The sequence below is a fragment of the Falco peregrinus genome, chromosome 4, assembly GCF_023634155.1.
Source record: "Falco peregrinus isolate bFalPer1 chromosome 4, bFalPer1.pri, whole genome shotgun sequence".
In the NCBI taxonomy this organism is placed as follows: domain Eukaryota; kingdom Metazoa; phylum Chordata; class Aves; order Falconiformes; family Falconidae; genus Falco; species Falco peregrinus.
The window spans coordinates 36,696,520-36,721,462 of NC_073724.1; the positions used below are offsets into that span (position 1 = coordinate 36,696,520).

At 33.5% G+C, this 24,943-nt stretch overlaps 1 protein-coding gene across 11 annotated transcripts in view; it reads right to left on the minus strand.

Annotated features, from left to right (window-relative positions):
• Positions 1-24,943, minus strand: part of DMD (dystrophin) — a 1,160,159-nt gene that overhangs the window by 636,551 nt on the left and 498,665 nt on the right. For 9 of the 11 annotated variants that reach the window (XM_055801176.1, XM_055801179.1, XM_055801178.1 and 6 more), the window contains 7 exons: positions 23,086-23,265; positions 20,937-21,065; positions 19,163-19,333; positions 15,466-15,588; positions 13,858-13,995; positions 11,801-11,953; positions 10,703-10,885 (listed from right to left, as the gene is read on the minus strand). In XM_055801176.1, the coding sequence (XP_055657151.1) occupies positions 10,703-10,885; positions 11,801-11,953; positions 13,858-13,995; positions 15,466-15,588; positions 19,163-19,333; positions 20,937-21,065; positions 23,086-23,265 (1,077 nt within the window). The remainder of the gene's footprint in view (positions 1-10,702; positions 10,886-11,800; positions 11,954-13,857; positions 13,996-15,465; positions 15,589-19,162; positions 19,334-20,936; positions 21,066-23,085; positions 23,266-24,943) is intronic. The other 2 variants (XM_055801182.1, XM_055801183.1) reach the window with 2 other exon arrangements.

Below are 24,943 nucleotides of genomic sequence, written 5' to 3' on the forward strand. Positions count from 1 at the left end.
TCAAATAAAGAATTAAAAATAAAAAAATATGATCAAATGCTGAATAAAACTACTTTCAAGTACATATTTATACATAAAGAAGCCTTTATTGACCTCTTCCTAGGGCAAATATGAGTGGTGATGTCAGCCAACATTCAGAAAAATAAAAACTATGTCTTCAGTATTGTTAGCATATCTTACCTATAAGTGTGCAAATATGTAGACAGTAGATCAAAATTATACCAATAATATGGAATTTTCATTATGAGATTGCATAGTTTCAGTAAATCACAAACATGTTACTTATCAGTACAAAAACCCCCATATCTTTCAAGTACAGAGACAGCTAAATTCTCACTACAGGATTAAAAATTTATAAAATTATTATGTAAATTCCATGAAGAATAGGCCTTAAAATGCACTTAACAGATTAAAATAAATTTTAAATACTAGTGTGGCTTTTTTAAAAATCATATTTTCAAGTAAGAATGTAAATATTTTCTCATGTATGCGATTTTTCTACTGATGACCACAGTCAACAAAACCCTGCACGTTGGAACACTTAAAACATGTATTTTAATGCTTGTGTTTGACTTCTTCAGTGATGTATATAAAACTTTAAACTTTAAAAATATACATAATTATTTTTCAGCACTGTTCTTGGAAAGGGTGCATTATGTCTTCACAATACTTCATTGACAAGGTATACCTTATTGGTTGAGAAATTCTATATTAAGAGTTTTTATTCTCTGATAAAATGAATCTATTTTATTTATACAGATAATGAAATAAAGCCCATTAAAAAGAAATTATTCTTAATAACAGCAGTAATTAGAAAACATTTCATTAAATTTTACATGCTAGGATTAGCAATACAAAACTGCAGGCTTTGAGTTTGAAAGCCGTCAATCAACAGACACTAACCAGTGTGAACTTACTTCCACTGTCTTATTTTTGACCTTCATAACTGGATTTAAATGCAAAGGATTTCTCCATAAGAAAAGGCCTGTTCCATGTACTTTTAGGCTTAAATTACGGGACATCTGCCAGAAACTCAGATAGTCATGCTACACTCTGATGAGCTCTGTATGGTGGATTGGATAGATGCTTGTGGTTGCTTGTGATAACTGTAGTTGCTCGGCTCTAAGACTTGAATGATTATTTATTCCACCTCCAATTTTTCTTTTTTTTTTTTTTTTTCTTCGAGTATTCTATTTTCACATTTAGATGAGAAAAAAAATCAAAATAAAACAAACCCCACAAAATAAAGATACAGATGAAAGCTGTAACAATTAATTGTAAACATTAAACCCAGAGAGTAATTTGTTATTATATTGGTTGTATTCATAGTTGTAACTTTGGTTTCTTCTTTCTTTCTCCTTCCCCCCTCCCCCCCCCGCCCCTGGGGTAAATGTATACTAAAAAGTTTAACAAAGAATTTTGGTGCTGCAGACAATCCTTTGTTTTCTGCACACCTTCATGCCTTCAGAGCCCTCCAAGATGTCAAATACAATTGGTCAAGTGGTAAAAGTCAAGTGGTAAAATGAACAGTTTTGGCAATCCCTTATTCAGTTGCTTAACAGTGCTTTTATTTTATTCTGGCTTAGATAAATGCCTCCATATAAGGACTTTACTCAGGCTGAGATGCTGCTGCATATTGAACTTAGCTGAAGCTGAACTGAAAACTTAGCCATTGCTGCTTCTTAAAGACGTGCTAGTATTCATGCAAATAAAAGACTGACACAACTAGCACAAATCGGAAAATCCTGCAGTTTTGCTGGTAACTTTTAAGCCTGACAACTGTTAAGCAAAGAGAAAAAAAAAAAATGTCAACTATGTTGAGGCTGGGGCATAAGACTCTCCTATGCTGTACTGTGTGATATAAGCCACCTCTTTCAGAACAACAAAAAAATAAAAATAATAGAGCACTGTGTATACTATGCTACAGCTGCAATGTTGCTATGTCGTAAAGAAAAATAAAATCTAGTAGCATTATGGCATAATTGACTAATTGGAACTACTGGGATTCAGAAACTGTTTCTTGTTTTAAATAGATTATGTATATATGTTACTTAGTTCTGGTAAAGATGGCATATCTCAATCTTAATAATTGCAGTAGTTCCAAACTGACAAGTAAAAGGAAACTGTATGTCTGCCACGTGACTTTCAACAGATATTTGTAACATTATAAAAGGAATTATTGAAAGATTAAAGACTATACTTGATAACCATTTAACCAGTACTGCTCAGGCCATATACAATTGTTAGCACTTATGAGGGGAGGTAAGCCTCTAACCACCAGTGAGTCAAAATAGATAGCCCTTCTAAATATTAGAAATCAGTAAATATAAGCTAATACTTAGGTACTCCTGTTACATTTTAGAATGAAAAAAGTTCAGAACATTTTGCAAAATCTACATCCTAGGCTGGTTTTCAACAGATATTTTAAAATGTTATTTAGAATTTTATAAGGGTTTACCTGGAAAATATTTTTGCAATTGATTTGTATGTGTTACCTTCCAGTAAACAAAATGTATTAGAAAGCTTTTCTTATTATGTTAACTATAGAATACATAAATCCATAGGTTTGTTAACCATTTCTTGTATTCATCTTGTAATATTTTTCACAGCTGAAAAAAATACATATAAACATTGTAAAGGAAATTTCATACTTATGAAAGTATCTACACACTTTAGAAGATGAAACTCTTCTACACAGTCCTATATCCTTGTAATCATGATGTCCAACTGTGTCAAGCCTCTATCATTTCTGTTAAACCAGCATTATGTACTCAAGTTCACCCATACAGCAGGAAATACCCAAAAGAATGGAAAGAATTTCAGATTATTTTTTAATCAGAATTTCTAAAGCGTGTTTTTTGGAAGAAGAAAAAGTGTATATAGTGGCAGAACAAGTTTCTACACTACACATTGGAAGCAGGCTTCCTAGGGACAGGCTATGGTCAATGCCATTTTATTTAATGGCTGATTCATTAAAACCACAGCAGTGCTCTAACCTTAGACAGCACTTACACATGAAGCTTTAGGGCTGCCTTGAATAATAATATGTGTAACTCTACTGACTGATCACCAAGGAACCAATTAATTTTAAATAAAGCCAAGGTATGTTAGAATACAATCTATTGATACCTAAATTGACTAACCCATTTTGATTGACTGTTGATTTGTGATGCTTACTTTCCAGATATTTATTCAAACTACATATTACCTGTTTGTTGACATAATTTAGAAAATAAATTAAAAATACCAATAAAGTACCAATGAGTGTTGAATGCTAACAGCTTCAAATGACAAGGTCTTAAACCTTAAACATTAACACCTTTCAGAAATGTTAAAAGGCATTACCTAATTATTTTCCATCTTTGTTTCTTAAAATAGCCTTAATCTACATTTATAGGGATGAATACAATACATATCAATAATAATATCATATGTATTTATTATATATATTGATTATATAATAAAATATATAATCTATGTGTTCATATATAAGGTAATATATAATATATATTATATATTAATAGATAATTATTAATAAACATACTAATAATAAGGTTTTTCACTTAGGCTGGGTTTTTTTTAACTCCAAAACATATATTTTTTTTAATAATGTGAATGACATTTTTGTCAATCCAGCAGTTTTGAAAACTCAATAATTATACATACATAGATATTCAGCACTTGCACTGTAGATATATAAATTTACTTCCTTCTGCACCTTTATGAGTATACTCAGATGCATCCATGAAAAAACCCAAACCAACCAAACAAGTAAAACCCCATGAGCGATGCTGACATCCTGAACTGTAGACAGATGAACATCTTCTCTTCCAAAGATACTGTCACATAGGGCCAGATCAATCTGCAGCAGGATTTTTCCCTTATTATTTAATTCAATACTGTAGCCAAGTAATTTTGACACCAAATTCCTCACCATGTAATTTATGATATCAATAAATTATGATATACTATATCAGAGAAAATAAGATGGTAATTTGCCGCCTTATTTCCCAAACAGCTAGGTAATTATAAGGAAGGAAATGCTATACTAGTATAATGCTCAGGTTTGTGTAAAATTTTGAAAGGCGAGACAACTGAGTGCTATACCATGTAGGATTCTTAAACCAAAGGCTGTTGGTGTTGTGTCCATTTCAACTGTACAGAGAACAGTAAGAAAAGCCGGTGGCAAGGCTAAGGCTACTTTCTTATAACTACTTCCTAGAATTCAAAACCAGCATCCTAAACCAACTGTAGCCCAAGTTGCATCGAGTTTTCAGTCCTAGGTGATGAGGTAAAGATGTGGAGTTTCACATTACTAGAGAATGTAATTTAGATCATGTCACTAAAGTTTATAACAGATGACGAAAAATGGCCAAAACCCACCTTTTCTGTAAAGTTTTGTCACCTACAAGACAGGATTTCTTAACTTCACTCTATGAAAATACTACAGATTTATAGCTATAGTGAATACAGAATTAATAAGGAAATATAAAATATATATATACATATATTAAAAGAACTCAAAATACTGTAGTAAACAGGCCCACTTTTATAAATGAAGGCTATAGATGGTCTTAACTTAAATTACCACAACACTGTATGCATTCATTTTAGGCACAGAGAATGTAAAGTGCACTTTAAAATGTATCTATAAAACTAGCTCTTTTTCAGCTATATCAAAGACATTATCCATCTTCAGTATACTTCCTGTACCATACCTTTCTTATCTTAAATTAGACATAAAACTAAACTATTTGAAATATGAGTAAATTATTTGGAATACTGTCATGTTTCTACTACAGCTGGCAACTGAGTACCATGCAACCACTTGCTCACTCCCCCCGACCCAAGCAGGAGGAGAATCAGCAAAAAAGTAAAACTTGTTGGTCGGGATAAGAACAATTTAATAATTGAAATAAAATATAATAATAGTAGTAGTAGTAGTAGCAGCAGTAGTAGTAGTAGTAATGAAAAGGAGAAAGAGGGGGAGAGAAAACCCAAAGGGGAAAACCCCAAGTGTTGCACAACACAGTTGCTCACCACCTGCTGACCGATGCCCAGCCAGTACCCAAGCAGGGATCAGCAGGCCCCAGCCAACCCCCCCCAACCAGTTTATATACTAGGCATGATGTTCCATGGTATAGAATATCCCTTTGGCTAGTTCGGGCCAGCTGTCCTGGCTCTACACCCTCCTGGCTTCATGCGCACCTGCTTACTGGCAAAGCATGGCAAACGGAGAAGTCCTTGATTTAGAGTAAGCACTACTTAGCAACAACTAAACCATCAGTATGTTATCAACGTTATTCTCATATTAATCCAAAACACAGTTTTGTACCATCTACTAAGAAGAAAATTTATTCCATCCCAGCCAAAACCAGGACAAATACTTTTTCTAATGGCAATTTCCAGGTTGATGTATGCTAGAAAATTAGTGTAAACATTCACTTGTGATCCTCTTCCCAAAGTTTCTCATTCATTCTCATCCCTTTTGCAGACCACAGCCAAAAATATCCAGTGTAGCTGTGGTGTATAAAGCTATTTGTTTAAAGAGCTGCCACTGTCAACATCAGAAAAGTTAAATTGCATCACAGGATCACCTATGTCCTGTCCTTACGAGACACAAAGTGCACAGGAGACACATATACCAATCCAGCACCATAGAGTTTTTTCTTTTGTCCAGTAGGTATTTTCCTACTTTGCTTTTCTAATGCCTTTTCTCTCTTTCACTCATCCTTTCTCCCACTCATTGCAGGATTAATGAAGGATTAGTTTGCCTCTTCTTCTTGGCAGCAATTATTTATTTAGCCCAAGAAATATTTAAGCAAGGATAGGAGAAGAAAACCATTTCATTTCAGTGCTGCTTGTTGTGAAAACTGTGGAAAACAATGATCGAAAACAGTGGTAGCACAATACCACTGAAGTGTCTATGTTATTAATATGTAGACAGATGATTAGGACGTCAAGTACTGTGTTTAATTGTGGCAGAATTATTTCAATTAGTGTTTGATTTATATTTTAAACAATAACTTTATATATAAACATATTTTAACAGTTTTTTTTTTTAAGTTTAGATTTCATTACACGAACTAAATAGAGCTCCAGAGGGAGATATTAACGGAAAACTGCAAGATGCCTTTAAAGGACTGAACTTAAACTCTTGAATTTCAGACATAAACTTGATCAGTCCTTAATCTGCTTCCAGAAGTTGGTCACATACTCTGTCACCAGAAGTGATCATCCAGTTAGGAGACAGGTAATTTGAATTTCTACAGAATGTTAAACACAGTAACATCTTTTATTTGAAAAAGTGAAGCTTATGATTTTTAGTTCATAGTAAGTACTAAGAGTACTGCAGATATATATTGCAGGTAACTATTGAACTGCTCAGACTAAATCACTTACCGTATAGAAATAAATATATGTTTTGTATAGCTATTCTCCTTAATCATTCTTGTACAATGCCTAGTCTAAATGGTATGGAAAAGACAGTCTCTCCTGATGTTTAGAATTTGATAGATTTTACTGTATATACTTGTATATAAATACAGGCCCAAATATTTCTGTAGTAAAATGACCTTAAATTTCAATAGAATGTGTGTCTATGTCACCAATGAAATTATTGAAATTACTGAAATAAACCTATTTTTCACTTCTCCTAATAATATTCTGGCTTACTACATACAGCATGAGTAGTTTAGCTGAGAGAAGGAAAAAAAACCCACAATAGTCACTACATGTGACAGCAGAGAGTGTTGGATACCTTGATAAAATATGGTAATGGGACATATGAAATGAGAATTTATATTGTGGGCTCTGCACCTATGTTCATCTAGAAAAAGTTTTCTCATGATAAAGGCCTTCAGTGCTCCACACAGAGTAATTTCAGACAGCTCAATAAAATCTAAAGTGAGCCATGACATAAACATGCTCATAGACTACTGAAATGAAAGCATGGACAAAAAAACCTCAGACCAAAACAACTTCTATAAAACAGGCATTAAGTAAAGCTAATTTAATTAAATATAATCAATATATCAATATCTGACTTTTAACTTCAATTGAATTAAACTATGTGAATCTAGTTTTTTCTCTGCAACAGATATTTTCATCACTCTGGAACAGTGGCATAAACTGTTGCAGAAAAATAGTAACAGGAAGATTTAGTTTTAGACTGTAGCAAAGGGTATTGAGAACTTTTTTCTGAAAAAACTGTGACTGCCAAGGTTTAATGATTTAGATACTGCAGAGATAATTTAGAAATAAATGTCCCTTGACCTCTCTAATGTTATAATTTTTAGTTAAATGATTTTTTAAAATAATAAAAAAAAAAACACATGTCATTTAAATATGCAAAAAAAAATGCATACTGCTCTAGGATTAAACCTTAATGGCTCATTTTTTTTTTTTTTTAATTGTCTGAAGCTTCCATGAATTTCAGTGGGACATAGTGGTTAAATCATTTTAAAATGTGGTGGTAAAGTATTCCACTCTTTAAAAAGTTGTTCAGATTTCACAGCTGAAGTTACTACCAACTGATTTCAAATGAATAGCTTTCGCAGAAATTAAGGAGGAAGCTAACCTTTTCTTACACAGGAACTGGAAATTGGCCTGACTGAAAAATTGAATTTTCTGCCCACTGTTTATTTTGCCACATATGAATAAAGACACTGTGTGGGAGAAGAAACTTGTAAGACAACATAAACTCTAAAAACTTTTTCCTACTCAGTATCATTTTAGGTTTTGTGCAGTTATATTTATGTATTTGTGTACCATGTTTAATCTGTTATTGCAATAAATCCACCTTTTTCCCTATAGAATGTCACACATTACTCTCTGATAATTTTCACATAAAGCTTTGACCACTATGTCAAAATGAACGTCTCATAACTGGCACTGAACAGAACATGCAGCGTTTGAGGTATTAAAAGTATGTCATACCTTATTATCAAAAGCGGTGAGAGAAAATTTCCTTTTATAAATATACACCTATATATATTTTTCAATTAGTTCCCGGATATTTACTGCTATGTACTTGTGAGACAATCAGAATTTTATGAGAATCTACCAAGGTAGAGAGAATCAACTCATATACTGTTATGGTTCCTGTATCATTCCGACAGGTTTTCCCAACAAATATCGGGGAAAAGTAAAATGCAGGACAGCATGATCATTCTAATTTCACACTTTGATATCAGAAATATATTAGCTCCAACAAAGGTAAGAAATGCAAATCTGTCATTGAGCCACATAATTAAAGTTCTTCTTCAATGCAGTCTTGCTATGTTTATTCAATGAATCATAATGAATTGAAAGATACAGAGTACAACTAAATTCTCATGGAGGTATAACAACTTTCAATTGTTAAATAATTCTGTTATTGAATACATCGTCAATTAAAAAAATGCAGCAGTTTTCTATTTTTTTTTGATTTAAAAATAAATTCCTTTGTGTATTTTTATTATATAGTTTTATTCAGTTGGTGTGAAACATAGAAAATCTCTTCGAAAGTTCTTTTTGCTGGTATATGCATGTGTTCAAGTGAATAGTTTGAATTTTAATGTTTCTTTTGTATTTGCACAAATATTTGTCTTGCACAAATAATTAATCCTCACAACATCCCTGTGAGGTAGGTACTTAGGCTGTATTAAAAAAAGAAAAAAAAGAACTAAAGAAAAATTCACTTTGTTTCACTGATTCAGCAAAGCCAAAACAGTACTAAGGCAGTTGTACTTTTCACTCTGATTTGTGCCATGAAAATATACTACCTCTCACCAGTTTCAGTACTTTCTGTAAAAAATTCTGAAATATTTCACATGTATATCACCTTGGTCATTGCCAACAGAGGAAGACATTTTTCATGAGAAATGAGGATGATACAGTAATTATCCTGTACACATATAAATTTCATTGAATAATGACCTCATTCCCTGGATAAATACTAACAAGCACCCCACTTGCATGAAATACTGGAGAATATTTAAAAACTTAACCATTACAAGGATATAAATATATTACATAAATATTGTATTTATGTATTTTAAAAATAAAAATACATGTAATGGTTACGTGGCTCTATAAAGTTGATGACTGTATTCCTTAGTCCATTTCAAAAGCACATGCTGATGTATCCACTTTATATATTTTAAAGAAAAATATGCATATATATAGTTTTATTGATTTGTTAGTAAAATTTTATAATGGAAATACTCATCCTCTGTCACGGTAGGTGGTAGGTGATATAAAAAGCACATTGACAGCAAAATGATTTTAAACAAATTACATGCACATTCTCATTTCTTACTTGCTTATCAAAGGAGCAAATATATCCATTATTAAAAAAAAAGAAAGACTCATTTACAAGACAAAGTGAAGCTTGCTGCAGCTCCGTTCCAATATAAATGATTTGCAACTGATTACATCCATCAAGTTTAATATAAACCATAGTAATCTGAAGAGAATAATCAGATGGAACAAGATTTAATAACATACAAACCAAAGTTAACGTTTCTCTGATTGTTTCCATTAACTGCATTGCTATCCCAGTTACTATTTTTTATGTATACATTATGTAATTTAATAGTAGAAAAAAACCATACACAATACACTCAGTACATTAAATAAGGACTGTATTGACCAAAAGGTTATACATTATTGCTGATTAATGGAACTTTTTTTTTTTCTGTTTTAAAGCAGTCGACCACGTATCAATTAGAAATAACACTTCACGTGTTTTAAGTTTTTATTATCCTGTCAGTACATCCCCTCTGCAATCTAGTTGCACTTAGAAATAAATAAATAAAATTATATTTTGTTTAAACAATCTTTTACCACTGGCATTTTTAAGATTACAGAAATGCACACAATGCAACAGCTTCCTTGAGAGCAAATCTTATCTTTCTTTTCATAAAATCAATTGCCCAGAAGACAATAAGCAGAGTAGTAGGAATGGTAAGAAAAAAATGCCATGTAAGAGCAAAAGTATTCTCTGCTAATCTCCTAAATGGGTAACACCCAATATGTATTTTGATCATAAACCTTACATAGTGACAGTTTATTTCCCTTTTATTTATCTAGTTATTGCAGCATGTATAAGCCAGTAAGAATAATTATATTTTATATACTAAACAACTCAAAATCAGAACACACAAAGTTGGTTCACAAAATTATGTTTTCATCCTGTCAAATTTAAAAGTACGCTTTCTTGCAAAAACTCCTTTGACAATTTGAAGCAATCATTTGAAGAATAGGCCATGTGTATAGTGTCATATGAATTTTTTTAGTCTCTTCCTAAAGAGGGTATAACATGTTATGGACAAATAAAAACCCAATTAAAATTAGCATGGGATGGGTAGTTTGGAAAAGACAGGTTTTGTGTTTTACATGTTCACTGAACAAAAGGATGCATGGCAAACTGATGTTTTTAAACTGGAAAATGTTATGGAAAAATAATGAGGCAACAGAAATAAATATGAAATCTTCATAGCTGAGTTTTTTGTTATTGGCTGATTTAACTTAAGGTCATTTGTAATACCAAAGTAAAGAACTATAGTAATATAATATAAAGATTTCCCCACTTGCAGACAATAAGAGTTTTTCTTATTGATATCTGTAGAGTTGACACTGACCCTGAAGCTCTCATTGTTAGTAGGATGCTGTTAGTAGTAGCAGTTGCAAACATATGGGTTTGCCAGTAACAACTCACAATTTGTGCATAGCTGAGTCTTCGAAACTGAGCAAATTTGCTCTCAAAATCTCGCCAGCGCTTGCTGAGCTGTATCAGGGTTGGCTCCACTGCTTTTGCAGCCCCATCCTTAGACAAGCGTTCAGCCTGCCTGTGCACCGCATTCAGATCTTCCTTCTTCTTCTCCAATTCTCCATCAATCTCCTAGTGAGCAAAACCAATACAGGGCCCAGGACAGTTAGCTAACTAGATCAATCAACTTAAAATTAGCAAAATACTTCTGACAGAAATTTCATTTCCATTTTATTGTTACAATTAAATCTTACAACTATTTTATGTCTTATTTTACATTTAAACAAAACAAAAATAACCGAAATTGAAGAACCTTCTTGGAAATTGGCTGTGGAGGTCCTAACAGCTAGTACACACTGAAAATTGTTAGCAAAAGCCAACAGTTTCCACTTTCCGCTTCTTGCTAGTACACTGTGATGGGCAATTGGAGAAATTATTTTCTCAATAAGGGTCAGCATATTCAGGAAAAATAGTGTTCGGACAGCTTACAAATATATTATTTGACTCTGAGATATTACTTAACTCCTATTTTATTGTGGGAAACGCAAGAGAGAATGAAGCAAAGAAAGACGATGCAAAATAAACTAGGAAAACCTTTGACAGTATGTAAATAAATCTATAGAGCTTGACAGTGACATATGAATATGTTCTGATGAAAATGAATGTGCTAACATGAGATAGAGGTCATCCATATATCGGTATGTCATTTGTTCATCTGGAACAAAGATACATAAAATAAATTACAATTTTTACTAGAAAACATCTGAATCTTAATACATTGCACATTTTTCATATTATCGACATAGAATTTTATTTAGTGTGTGTCAAATATATGTTATATAACGTTCTGCATAACAAATACAAGATATAGTACAACAAAGAAATGTCAGTTGAACATAGATAATTAGGGTTTGTTCTACTATAAACAAAAATAACTGAACTGATAATATTGTATATGTGTTGGAATATTTATTGCATTTGCTGTCTGTTAAATTCATAAACTATCACCCAAAATGATCTACCATTGTCACCCCAAAACAACATTACCTTTAGCTTCTGCTCATCTTTGTGGTCTGGTAGAGTGGCTAACTTTTTCTCAATGTCATCCAGCCATGTCATTAGGTCATCAGCCTGCCTCTTGTACTGATACCATTGATGAGAAATCTCTAGAGCCTTTTTTCTTCTTTGAGATCTCAAGTCCTGTTCACAGTGCAGACATCATTAGAATATGAATTAAAGACTTATGAAATATGAATTGACATGTGTGCACACTGAAGGGAAAAAAGTGCACAAGACCACTGTTGTTTGTTTTTTTTTAATTAAATGATGATATTTAAATCAAGTATGTAAGTATCTTAACATGCATATTTTCTTCAGTTTAATGGATTATTTTTTCTCTTAAAGGAGGTTACCTATTTCAGGGTTGTTCACATGTTGAATAAACGACTGAGACAGTCACCAATATTCAGAGAAGTTAAGACTTACATAAATGCCAGTATTTTATATAAAACACTTCTGCTCAGAATACTTACTGGACAGATGGAAACACAGCCCACTTAGTACCTAGCCATAAGTGGGCTTCCTGAGTTTTGTGGTCTCCTGTGAAATTCTAGCCTGCATGCAAACTCTGTAGCTATTCAAAAGAAAATCATTTCAATGCAGATATGTATGCAAAGACAGGTTTCCTTTTTCTAGATTAGAAACCATTTACATAACAAATTTCCCATGTTTATGGCCCATCTTTATAAAAGTATTAAAACTTCTCTTTAACAAGAAGGTAAAAGATGTTATTTCATTTCATATAAATCTTATTAATTAAATATACTCCATTCGCATTTGCTTTACCTGTTTAACTTTACTCACACAGAATTCAGAAAATAATTTCATTAGTATAACTTCTTATTAAGAATTAAATTGAAAAAATAATGGTACATTTTATACAAAAATATCAGATGAATTTGCCTGAACTGTTCTTGATTTTTATTAGAAAGCCTGAATGCCTTAACTGAGTCACCCAAAGGGAAAACAATCATGCTATTGCATAAAAACAGCCCATAAGGATCTGGATAATAGCATAGTTCTAAAAACACTTCCTTGTTTCTCCTCCATAGAAGTTATTAATTACTTCCATTTAACTTGGAACAGTCAAAGACACACTTATTAGACTTCACATTTCTTATAAATGTGGATTAAAATATGACATGTTCCAGCTATTATTTTACTGAATTCAAACAGATCTGCAAAACTGTAAAAATTAGAATTAAATCCATAGGAAAGGAAAGATGCTGCCTAAAAAAGAGTAATAATAAAATGCAACCATGCCGTGTTCCCCAAGGCAAGAACAACTTAATGAAAATTTTCAAAAGAAAAATTCTGCATGCCAATAAGATGAAAAAATCTTCTATGGCAGCCAGAGCCTATGGCTTGAGGTAGATGACCAAGGTGATTTTCCAACTGCAAGATTCTTTCTTTCCTCACTTTCATTTTTCCCTGGAAATGTGACATTCCTGAACACAACTATTAGCTTGTCCAAATAGGTCTCAATGTGGATGTTTCTAGGAACAGTATCGTGCAGTTAAACCTCCAGAAGTGTGGTAACACAGAATTTTGGTATGTGACTTTGGTTTTCAGCCTCTTAGCTGCTAGGTCTATTGGTACTACCACCTACCCTATTCTGAAGAGGGTGGATCCATTTTTCCCACTAAAGAAGATAGCATGTAAATCTTTTACTAAAGGATAAAACAACTTATTGATTGACAAAAATATGTTATACAACTGAAAAATCTATGTTTGTGAGAACTGATTCTAACCAAGGTCTTGACTGCTGCTGGAGAAACATAAAACAAGCACAATGTGTTAAAAACTGAATTATTATCAAATAAATCATTGTTGTCCAACAGGCAATCACATGACTGTAACACTGAGGACAAAACACTACTTACTAAGGTAGAGATTTGCAATGTGTAAATATATGCTTATAGCCAACTAGTTTTAAATTACTCCTCTTTAAAAAGTAATGAAGAATCATTTAAACAGAAAAATTCTCTGAAATGAAGAAAAATAAAGGCTTTAGTAGTATGTGCTTATAACTGTAGCTCCTGTACCTTGAGAGCATTATGTTTAGTTTGCAACAGCTGTTGTTTGGTCTTTATTTCCTCCCGTTTTCTCTCATCTGTGATTCTCTTTTGAAGCGTGTCACCCCTTTGCAGCAATTCTTTCACTGTGCTCTCGTCATCTTCACTCTGATTAAAAAAAAATAACGAGTGTAATGGACATTTTAATCTATTTATTACTTAAGTACTAGGAGATGTAGACATCTAAAAATACACTTCCTCTGCTAAGGTAATTATCTAACAGATACTTGCAGCTCTATAGCGAAGGCCAAATAACTTTTACCTGCTTTCTACAATACATGTAGGTACTTGAGGGGTACAAACAAAACAGAACTTGAAACCCTACAGATATTTGATATTCGATTTTATGCAGCATCCAGGATAAGGGGATGAAAACATTAAAGGCAAAATATATTTTACTTTAAAACAAAAAGAATAGAAATACCTAAAATATTTCTAATCATTAAAACTAATGACTGAAAATGATGGTATGCTAGAAGTCCATGCAATTCCTGACTGCAATTTCATGTATCATCACAGAGCAAAACAATTATAGAAGTTGAATCTGTGCCACAGCTTCTGGGAGGTCTCTCTTGAACAACATTCTATGTAAGGAAAGGGAACAAAATATGCTCAAGTAGTGGAAACTGCCCCATTAAACTTCATTCACTTAGAATTTAGCACTGCAGTTTAGCATAATTAAGCACATACCGGCTTAAATTTCACCTGTCCTGCATAAAAAAATAAACCAAAATAAAATAAAAGTCCCGTAAAGATTAATTTCAGCATTGATATGGAATAGCTATATGTAAATAATTCCTTCAAAGGAAAAGAATATTGACTCTTTACATTGCTTGTAAAAAACTACGTATTTGATCTTGCGGAGGACTCACAAAGAGCTAGTCCTAAAGACGAATCCCTGTTATTGCCTAGCCAAGAAGAGTCATCCCTCTGAAAATCAGTCTGGAGACCACACACCTCAGTGGCAACTGTAGCAAAGCACATTAATATTTTACTCCGCCCTCCCACTTCCCCACCCCACAAACCAACACGCATAAAACTTTAGCAAGTTTTAATACTTGCAAAGAGTAAATGAGTAATAAAGCCTACCAGAGCCACAAAACCTACAAGATATGGCATAACCACATTGGTTAAGATCTAATTGGCTAGTGGCATTTCTTTCAGTGATCATTGCAGAGCATTTGTTTTTAGTGAATGTCTTCTTTTACTGCATTGCCTATTTAGAAATATCAATCTGAGTTTTCTTGGGTTTTATACTGCTACAGACATTTTAATATTCATTCCCTGTTCTGTAATATTGCTGGTACTAGTATAGAACTTGTACACAATATTCCCGTTTTGTTTAGCATTTTCACAGTAGTCAAAATAATGCTTTTCTTATAAACTAACAAGTAACTTGTCACTAAAACTTTTAATTAATGCTGACTCGGGGGTTTTGATTTTATAATATATTAGCACAGTAAAATTTTGTCCAACACATATCTAAAGATCCTAACACAGATATGGAAGCTTTTAATTTTCACTCAGATTTTCTTCTCCCTGCCTCCTTCACTCAGACTTCCGTTTCAACCAAATTACCATATCTTTATTGAAGTCCTCCTCTTTCAGATTCACCCCCTGCTGAATTTCAACCTCCAGTGGTTCAAGCATTTTTTGTATATCGAAGTCAAATTGCTCCAATTCCTTCAAAGGAATGAAGGGCTAAAATGGGAAAAATACAAATATTATTTATTTAAACCCCACACTTCATAGTTTTATTAGAAAAAACAAGACATCTGTTCTACACATTACCGCTAAAACAATGCTAGGCTTTCCATTACGTGGAAAAATATCAACACCATATAACTAAAAGTACCCAAAGAGACAAGTAAAGATAGGTATTTAACAGTACTGTAGAATTTCCATAGAAGAAAGCATGAAAATTCTATGGTGAGTGAAAAGTTAAAACCAAAAATTAATTATATTTTCACATTTGTGTGTAAATGCAGGTTCAGATAAACAGTGTAACATAAGGATTTATTGAAAAAATTGTGTTGACATAACTTGGCTAAAGCTGGTTTGTCATAAGTTACCCACACGTTGCTGTGTGGGTAGCACACCATTCAGATGCAAACCCACTTACTACTACCAACTGAGAAAGAGAATCATGATAATTTGCTTCAGTGTTTTGAAATCATTGCTTTCTCATAAAGAATAGCAAAGATTCCAGGTGAATTATGGGAAAAAAAAAAAAAAAAAAAAAGAAGACCGATAATTTCTGTGTATGATATTCCCCTAAAAATAATTTGAAATGTTAAAAAGAATCATCAAAATGTCACTGAAAGAGCTTGTGTTTGTAAAAAGCCTAAACAAAAACGCAGGACCAAAAACCCTTCAACCAAACAAATCAGATCAATTCCACCAAAATTTATCACAGTATAATTATGGTGCTCTACCTTAGCATTCTTTTAAACTCTACAACAAGTGACACTTATTAGCAGCTATACTGTGCTTTTTATCTACCTGATACCAAGTGTCTGTGGATAGCTTAATGCACAAAATGCAGTATATTTATTAAGTGCATTGTAAAGGATCAGTAGAAAAAGTTTTCTTCTTTCCATGCTTTAAATGCAAGAAAAAGCGACGAATTCTTGATGATTCTTGCACAAAATTTAGATTTAAAGGTAATTAGTGCTTTATGATGTTCTAGGAACTCTTGGACATATAATTGTCTTCTTGCTAAAGACATAAGCACATTATATCCTAATTAGCTCCCTTCCACTCTTCCTTCCAGTGCAATTTGTATTTACTGTAAAGCAAAAGTTTGTAATGAAGATGGTAAAAACCAAAGTTAATCAGTTAAAACAAGAGAGACTGGACATCAGCTGCAATCTGTTTTAAGCTATTACACAGATGATCTGGGACAATTAGGGTAAAAATGCCTTAATTATATCTGGTTGATTGTTTTAATGACAAAGATTTTGCAGAGTTATGAACATTAATGGAAATATAATAATATACAATATTTATAGAGAATAATACTGTGCTCACATATTTTCATCAAGAAGCTCAGAATTACACTCAGCAAGCACTTCAACTGAGGTAGAATTAATAGCAAACTACACAGTAATTTCTTCTTAAATGCTCTGAAGGATGTCTTCAAAAGTACTTAAATCTCACTAAGAGTCAAATCAACTAATAAAACAAAAATATAAAATTACTAATCTGTGAAAAATGCTAAGAAACCCCCCCAAAAATGGAAAATAGAAGGAAAAATAGTTAATGAAGTTCCAATAATTGAATGAGTTTCAAAGACTACTTGAAAATTTTAGTACACTATGGTAATTTTATTAATTCAAGACACAACAATTATGTACTACTATTTACTGATTTCACAGGTAAATTCTTATTTACTTCACTGTTATACTGATAATTGCTAGTATTTGAAAAAAAATAGGTGATTTGAAAACAGATGAGGATGAGAATTGACTGAGAATGTATTATGAGGGCTTACTTGAATTATTTCTTGAATAATTTTACCTAAGTAAGAAAAAAAGAATCACCACAAAACACTTCAGAAGCATAATAGCAACACATAATAATAATAATTCTTCATCCCATGCAGATGAAAGCATGACTAAGGGAAGTGCAGTTATACACATTATGCAGGTGGACAAAATGAGACACCCAGCAGTGTAGTCCTTTACCCAAATGCGTATGGCAAGTAAGCAGAACTAAGAAATCACAGAATCTCCTGCCTCTCTATCTAATGCAATATCTATTACTATAGATATCCTTTGTGAATCATACCATAGCTGATGATTCCCCAAAGCCCTGGAAAAGGTACCCTAAATTCTAATTTACCACTGAAATTATGTGCTGTAGTAATGCTATGTACATAGCTTATAAAGCCTAGTGAGCTGTTGCCGTTCCAGCTCATCTTGCCTATACAATCATTAATGGGACAATACTTGGGAGAGAAGGTTCACAAGTGAAAAAGGTTGCAGGCTGTTTTGAAGATACTTCACCTTGACAAGCATCTTTTGCCCCTTCTTTGAGTAAGCCCGTAACATGCAATGCAGTTAACCCATGATAAACCATCTACGAGCAGTCCGATTTTCCCCTAAGACAATCACAATTTTACACAACCCTATCAAAGGCTCCATCAGCTCTGTATGCTTAAAGCATCCTGGAAGTGCAAAGTAAAACTGAGAAGGAAACCCAGACTGCAGATAGCAGATGTTCAGAATAAAAGCATCACACAACACAGTTGTTTGGGCTTTATGCCAAGATGTTCTCCGTCTGCAGTTTGTACTTGTGTAAGAAGTGAGAAACACGCTGTGATGGCTGAAGTACTACTCATGGCCAATAAGGAGGAAAAAAAATCATAATTATTAAGACACAGGACACATTCTTTTCTGTTTGAGAAGTTAAACCTAAATAAACTCAAATATACACAAAAAATTAGCTGGTTACAGGGTACTGAGCCCTGCATAAACCCCAAACAACTCATAAAAGCCATGTGTGTCTGCTTATGCTTTTTGCAAAGCTTATTTCCTGCTCTGCCACTGATCCTCTGTGCATTCATCTCCAGTGCTATTACAGTAGCCAGCAAACCCAGTTAAGATCAGGATCCATGCATTCTCATTATCCTGTATACCAACCTGCATAGCTGTCTGCTTTAATGTGCTGAATAGCTCTCTGCAATAAAGGCAGCAAACACAATGGAGAAAGTAGACGGCTTATGTCCTTCTTCATTTCAATTCAGAAGTCACAAACTGGCTAAAAATTACCTAACCCATACTGAATCCAGATTCAGTAGTCAAACTAGTTGTACAGATAAGTAGCTGAAGTACAGTTGATATAATCTGTATATATCTATCTGTCTCAAACCTTGGTGAGTCATAGCCTCACAGGAAATGACTGAATGCATTTAATAAAAATTCAGCCCTCAAAAGCCAATCTATATAAAAAAAAGGCTATTCATATCTTGAAAAGATTAAGAATCTTACTAATTTCCAGATGTTGTTCATTCTTTAAAAGTTAATGAACTAATCATCGTTACATTCATATAAAGTGAATACTTTGATTTGTGAAACAGTGAAAAAAGACCTTTAAGCCAAAAATCACAAACCTTAACACTTAAAAAAAAATATATATATTCTTAGGATCTACATTTTTTTTCCTTTAAAAGTTTAGTTTTTGAATAAACTGTAGCTTGCTATGTACTTGTAATTGTGCACCTTAAATAAATACCATTTTGTATGCATCCCCATATGGAAGCAAGTCCTCCTACCTTAACACGTTTAATTCTTTGTGATATAGTTGCAAATCGCTGGTTGAGCTCTGACAGTTTGGGCTCTATTACTTTCCTGCAGTGATCTCCATGGTTTGTCATCAAGTCTACCGCCTGGTCACGCACAGAGTCCACCTTTGGATGCATATCATTCAGCTCAGCCTTTAAGCGCTACAGTCCGTGAGCAAGAGACAGGGCTTGAAGTTAGTAATAAATGCAAAGAGAGAGAAAGAGAGAGAGAGAGAGAGAAAGTGTGCAAAGGAATAGGGAGCAAAACCACAAAGCAAATTCAGATACTTATGCATGAGTGTGTAAATCCAGTAGAAATACATAGATAACATTCCCACTCATATACCTCAAATTTATAGCAGGAATGTATCTACATGTCTGTTTTAATATCTACTAAAGGAAATTAATGGAGAGCATTATTTCTAGGCAGGTTCTTATCTGCAATAATACAATTCTCAGCATATTTCAAAATACGCCAAATTTTTTTATATTCCTAAACATAGGAAAAGCTGCTAATTCATGTATTATGGAACTGGATGTTTAGCTGTTGTTTTCATTACTGTTCATGCCCATAGTTGAGGCAGGGGAAAATCACCAAATTAAAACCAGTGGGAATTTTTTCGAGAAATCTATCACAAACTTAAAAAAAAATTAAAATAAATAAATGCTAATACATCCTTCCTTTGCAATAGTAATCTTAACATTAGATCCCTGTATGGGCAGAGGCCGAAAAAGATAGCCAGGCGTTCAGGGATCATAAACACCGCTGGCCATTAAGAATTACATTCTACTGTCTGTATGAAATGTCTTTGTGCAATACAAATATATACACCTGTTCTGATGGCAAAGATAACGGTACTTTGTACCTCATGGTGGCAAAATTGTTCATTTGACTACAAAAGTCTGTCCCATAATCCTGCTGAGATCAATGGGGCATTGCTTTATGTTCTGTTTTGGAATTTGTAAAGTTTTGCTTTAGTAAATGGTGTTATGTATGTGTCAGATTCTGATTTTGATTTGCAAACTGTTCCTCAGATAGTACGTACTGACCATGGAGTTCAATACAAAGTAAAACTTCACACTGATTTCGTAAGAAAAGATATCTATACAGATAACAACTTGAAGTTGTTAACAACTTGAAGTTGTTTAATCTTAACAAATAAGGTGTTTTAAATGAGATACTTTAAAATTCACATCTATCTTGCATGTTAATTTCTCATCAGTTGGTCAAATGATGTAACAGGCCAAATAAAACTTTCTGATCAATGCACTAAACCATTACTATACAGCTAGTTCACCATATAATATTCTTTTCTGTCGTGTTGGTTTGGTATCAATGCAGTGTTTATAGAATTAGAACAATCACATGACAGAGATATCAAATGCAGATACCACAGATATCAGAAAAGTATCACAGAAAAACAGATAAGAAACTAAAAATGAAGAACACAGAAAAAACAGATTTTGTTCTACCAGATGTGTTTAAGGAGTATTTTCCAGCAAACAAAGATTTAATGAGCTGCTGTTCTATTCACCAGCAAGTCTCCAAGGCTTATAATAACATATCTGGGTTTATTTCTGCAGGGTTTTAACTTTTGCAATGCAGTGCAAATTTACTATGTAATCTACAGGCTGCCAGAGGGCAGCTTCATCACAGAAAAAGGAATGTTAATCAATTTGTGATACCCTTCAAAATATGCTAGTTATGACATTTGTCCTTTTCAGTCTAAAAATTAATGTTTTCCAGAAAATTGCATTTTTTTACCTTAAGAATTTCCTCTTTTTGCTGGGGCTTTTGTTTATCAGATTCATCCAACAGTATTTCAGCACGATACATCCAAGTTGTAACATTAGCTACATTCTGATCAAAAGCCTCCATGTGCTTTTGATATTCCTGTATGTGGAAAAGGTAAATACTGCATACAAAAAAAGTAATCAGAACTGAAACAACAACTGTAATTATGCCAACGGTGGCAAACATGCACACATGAATTTAAACTTTTTTATACACAGTAACTGCTTGTTTTGTGAAGAACAGAATCTGCTGTTTGTTTGCTTTCACTTTATATTTTAAGTGTCTTTAAAAAGACATTCTAGGACAGAAAGAAGCTTCAAAAGTGACAGGCAGGAGGGTGGTAAAGTCACATCACAACACAGGTGTCTTGCACCTCAGCTAGGCTGCTGAGAGGGACAGGAAGCTGGTAGCGAGACCTACTGGAGGTGGAAAGAAGAGCTTCTCAAGAACCAGGTACCAACCTTGTTTTGGAAAGCCACTGAATTGACTGAAACATAGATGGTGACAAGGATGCACTTGCAAAGTCACAATCAAGAATGGGAGCTTTGTGTCAAAAACTCTTGTTTACATTTCATTTGACTTCTCTGCTTTGAGACTCTACTTTTTAAAAAGCTATTCTAGGTGATATTCTGATAAATCTTTTTTTTTTTTTTTTTTTTTTTTCTCTCCTTTCCTTACTTTACAAGCATTTAGTCTTTTTTGGTGAGCTCAGTAAAATGAGGCTTATGCATATCCACACAATATGTATGTGTACCACACAAAATCAAAGATTTTACTAGTCCTTTTGGCCAACACATACATATACTTTTATTTTACGCTGTTCTAAAAGCAGTAAAAGACCAACTCCTTCTTTTAGACTCTTTTATCATGGGGTTTAGTAAATATTAAAGAATCCAAAGCAGAGAAAGAAAGAAAGTAGAGGAATACACAATGATACCAGTCTATAAACTTCATTGTATGTTTCTTATAATCAGTTCCACAGTGAAGCTGAGCACCTACATCATACTGAATGAAATGCTTGTTTTCCAGATAAGATAGACACAGCCAGATGCTGTAATTTGTATACTGCATACAGCTGAAGAAGTCCTGTAGCAATGCTGTACATCCACTGCAGCAGCATTTGTAATGTAGCCACACAGACTCTAGCAGAGCTCTAACACATCAAGGTCTGAAAAGTCATGGTAGAATCTAAGATACCTTTGAGAACTACTTCAGTTTCTCGGGGTTGAAACTGTAGTCCTGTGCTCTCATCAACAGAAACGGCATACAAGATTCCCCAAAGCATTCTGGCAGCCCAATAGTTAAGACCCTTGTGTGTTTAAGGGTTCAGGCTGTCATCTTTTCATGACAGAATGTATTGTAAGGGAGAATATAGTTACGGAACTATCAGCAATTTGAAGCAGCTGTGGCTGAGGCTCCTGAATCTGCATTAAATGTGTATTTGGGAGTTTACTTTTGACTAGGTTTAATCTGTTCCCCTTAAGTAACTATCCCCACCAGAAAATGCACTATAAAACTATCCAAAGGAAGATCATGCAGTACGGAAAGACCAAATCATAATCGTTGAGCACATCAGGTGTGCACCCTGAGCAGAGCTGCTGCTTTAGTTGCCACTGAAATGAATCCAGTTTGCATACACCAAAGCCATCCTGTGGACCAAACCAACATGCAGGTGAGGATTTTACTTCCCAATTGTCCTATTCCAAACAGAAATGTTAATGTAGCCCAAAGCAGCTGAGGTTGCTAGTATCAATACCAATACTTACTCCAATAATTTGTCTACCTATTTCACTTGGTTTATATTAAAGTAGTTGAGGTCCTTGTGGAGAACCTGCACTTCTTTCATTAGCAAACAAACCCAAACAAAAAAGTCCAGGAACTATTGAGGCAGGCAGGAACGGGAAGCATGAACAGTCAAGACTCCACAGAGCCATCACTCTGTAAGCAGTCAGATTCTTAAAATATACACAATGTACCAAACAACAGTCACTCTGATCGTCTGTGTACCTATGTACTCAATCAGTGTAATCCAAAGCACCAGAAAAAGCACTCCTATAAGGCTGAGCACCTATGACTGGGCACCAACTTTTCCTCTGGTGAACAAATGCATTTTCCTTACCAGTAACAAATTGAACCACTCCTCAGCACGTGAAGTTACTGCTATCCAGTTACTGTTCAGGAGGCTGAGTTTATCCTCCACTAGACTTTCCTTTCCTTTCAGCACTGTTTTCAAATTATCTCCTAAATCACTGATGCTCTTAAGATGGACCTGGCGTTTCTCAATCTCCTTCCGCGTTGCCTACATGAACAGAATAAAAAATAAAAGCTCAGGAAATTAAAAATTCTCCACAATAAGATTGTGAAATATTAAAAGAGCTAGTACATTCATGCTAGAATACACGCTCCATTTCCAATAGGGAGGGAAAGCATTCTGTGAAGAACAGTAAGTGGAAAGCAGGTTGTTCTTCTTTAGCTCTGATACATTTGTAAATGTTCTTCATATACTCAGAGTCTTTTTTGGTAATAGTTTCATTTTTAAAAGAGTGAATTATCTCTCATTCCCGTGTTCAAAACAAAGTTTTAATATTATTAAACAAGAATCCACATTTTACAATATTTATATTGAGATTTTTAAAGTTCTTTGCATATAATAAAATAGCATAGTTATCAAATAACACATAAAACTTACATAATAAATGGGACAATAAAGCACCACAATGACATCCTGACTTAGAGAACTCCATTGAAAATAATCTGGGGAAACCTTTAAATATTCCTTCAATATTTTTAAATGCAATCTTTTTCAGCAGAAACCATGCTTTTCTCTCCTGTTAGATTTCTTTTTTTTTAAATGCAAAAATGCATCCTTTCATTACATTCACTTGGGATTTCACTTTGCGAACTGCAATACTAAAATAGGCTATTGTCCACAGCACCTCTAAGCTTGAATGACTAAAATACATATCCAGTATCATAAGATCAGATTTGCAGCATCTTCTGCCACTATTGTCTTGCTTTATGAAAACAGATCTAAATGACCTTACAGGTCACATATTTTACTCATTATTCTTGTCTTAATATTTGTTGTAACATGCAAAAAGTCTAACAAAAGGAGCAAATCCCAACATATTTAGACAACATGTAAAAAAGCAGGAATTTCATACTAAATAATGAGATGACACAATGCAGAATATAACAATCTTGTTGAAATGCAAGGAGAGGTCCTTACACCTAATACCACATATAACCAGTTTTATGAGAGAAATTTATCTGAGCTCTACGGCACCTGCTAGCAATGATCTAGGCATATATGATCTCTGCTTATAATATAAATCTCCAAATAGAAATGAAGTCGTCCAAATTGAATGCCAACAAAAGTTAGGAGAAAAGTAAGAATCACTAGTCTCCAGAGACCCTGATTTCTCACAGATAACATGAACACACTTAAAAGAAGAACCACTTATAATCAAACTGTAATCACAATTCTTCCATCTCAGGATCAAGGCTGTTACTACAGTAGAAGTACACCTTTATCACCTCCATGCTATCATACTTCTCATGGTCACACATCAGTATGATTTTGTTGATAATATGTTTGGAAAGTAGAATTTTCAGTTTGCAATAAAGACAATACAGAAATTATTAATTTTGGCTTAACAGTACCTCCAACTTATTTTGCATATGTTATGCTTAAAGCAGTAGCTTGCTTCCTATGTTTAACAGAATTAATGATCTGATTTTGTAATGTTATTTCACAGAAAAGGTTTTACACTTTCATTTCATGTAAGTGAGAATTTTTCCACAATCTAGCAGTTTTCTCCAATATAAAGGATTTGTAATACAACCAAGACATGATTAATGCAAAATATTAACTATAAACTACAGAACTACAACAGGTTATTGTCAGATCAAAGGAAAATTATGTCCCCTTCCAGTATCATTTTATCTGTTTCACAGGAGGTACAAAATGTCATCAT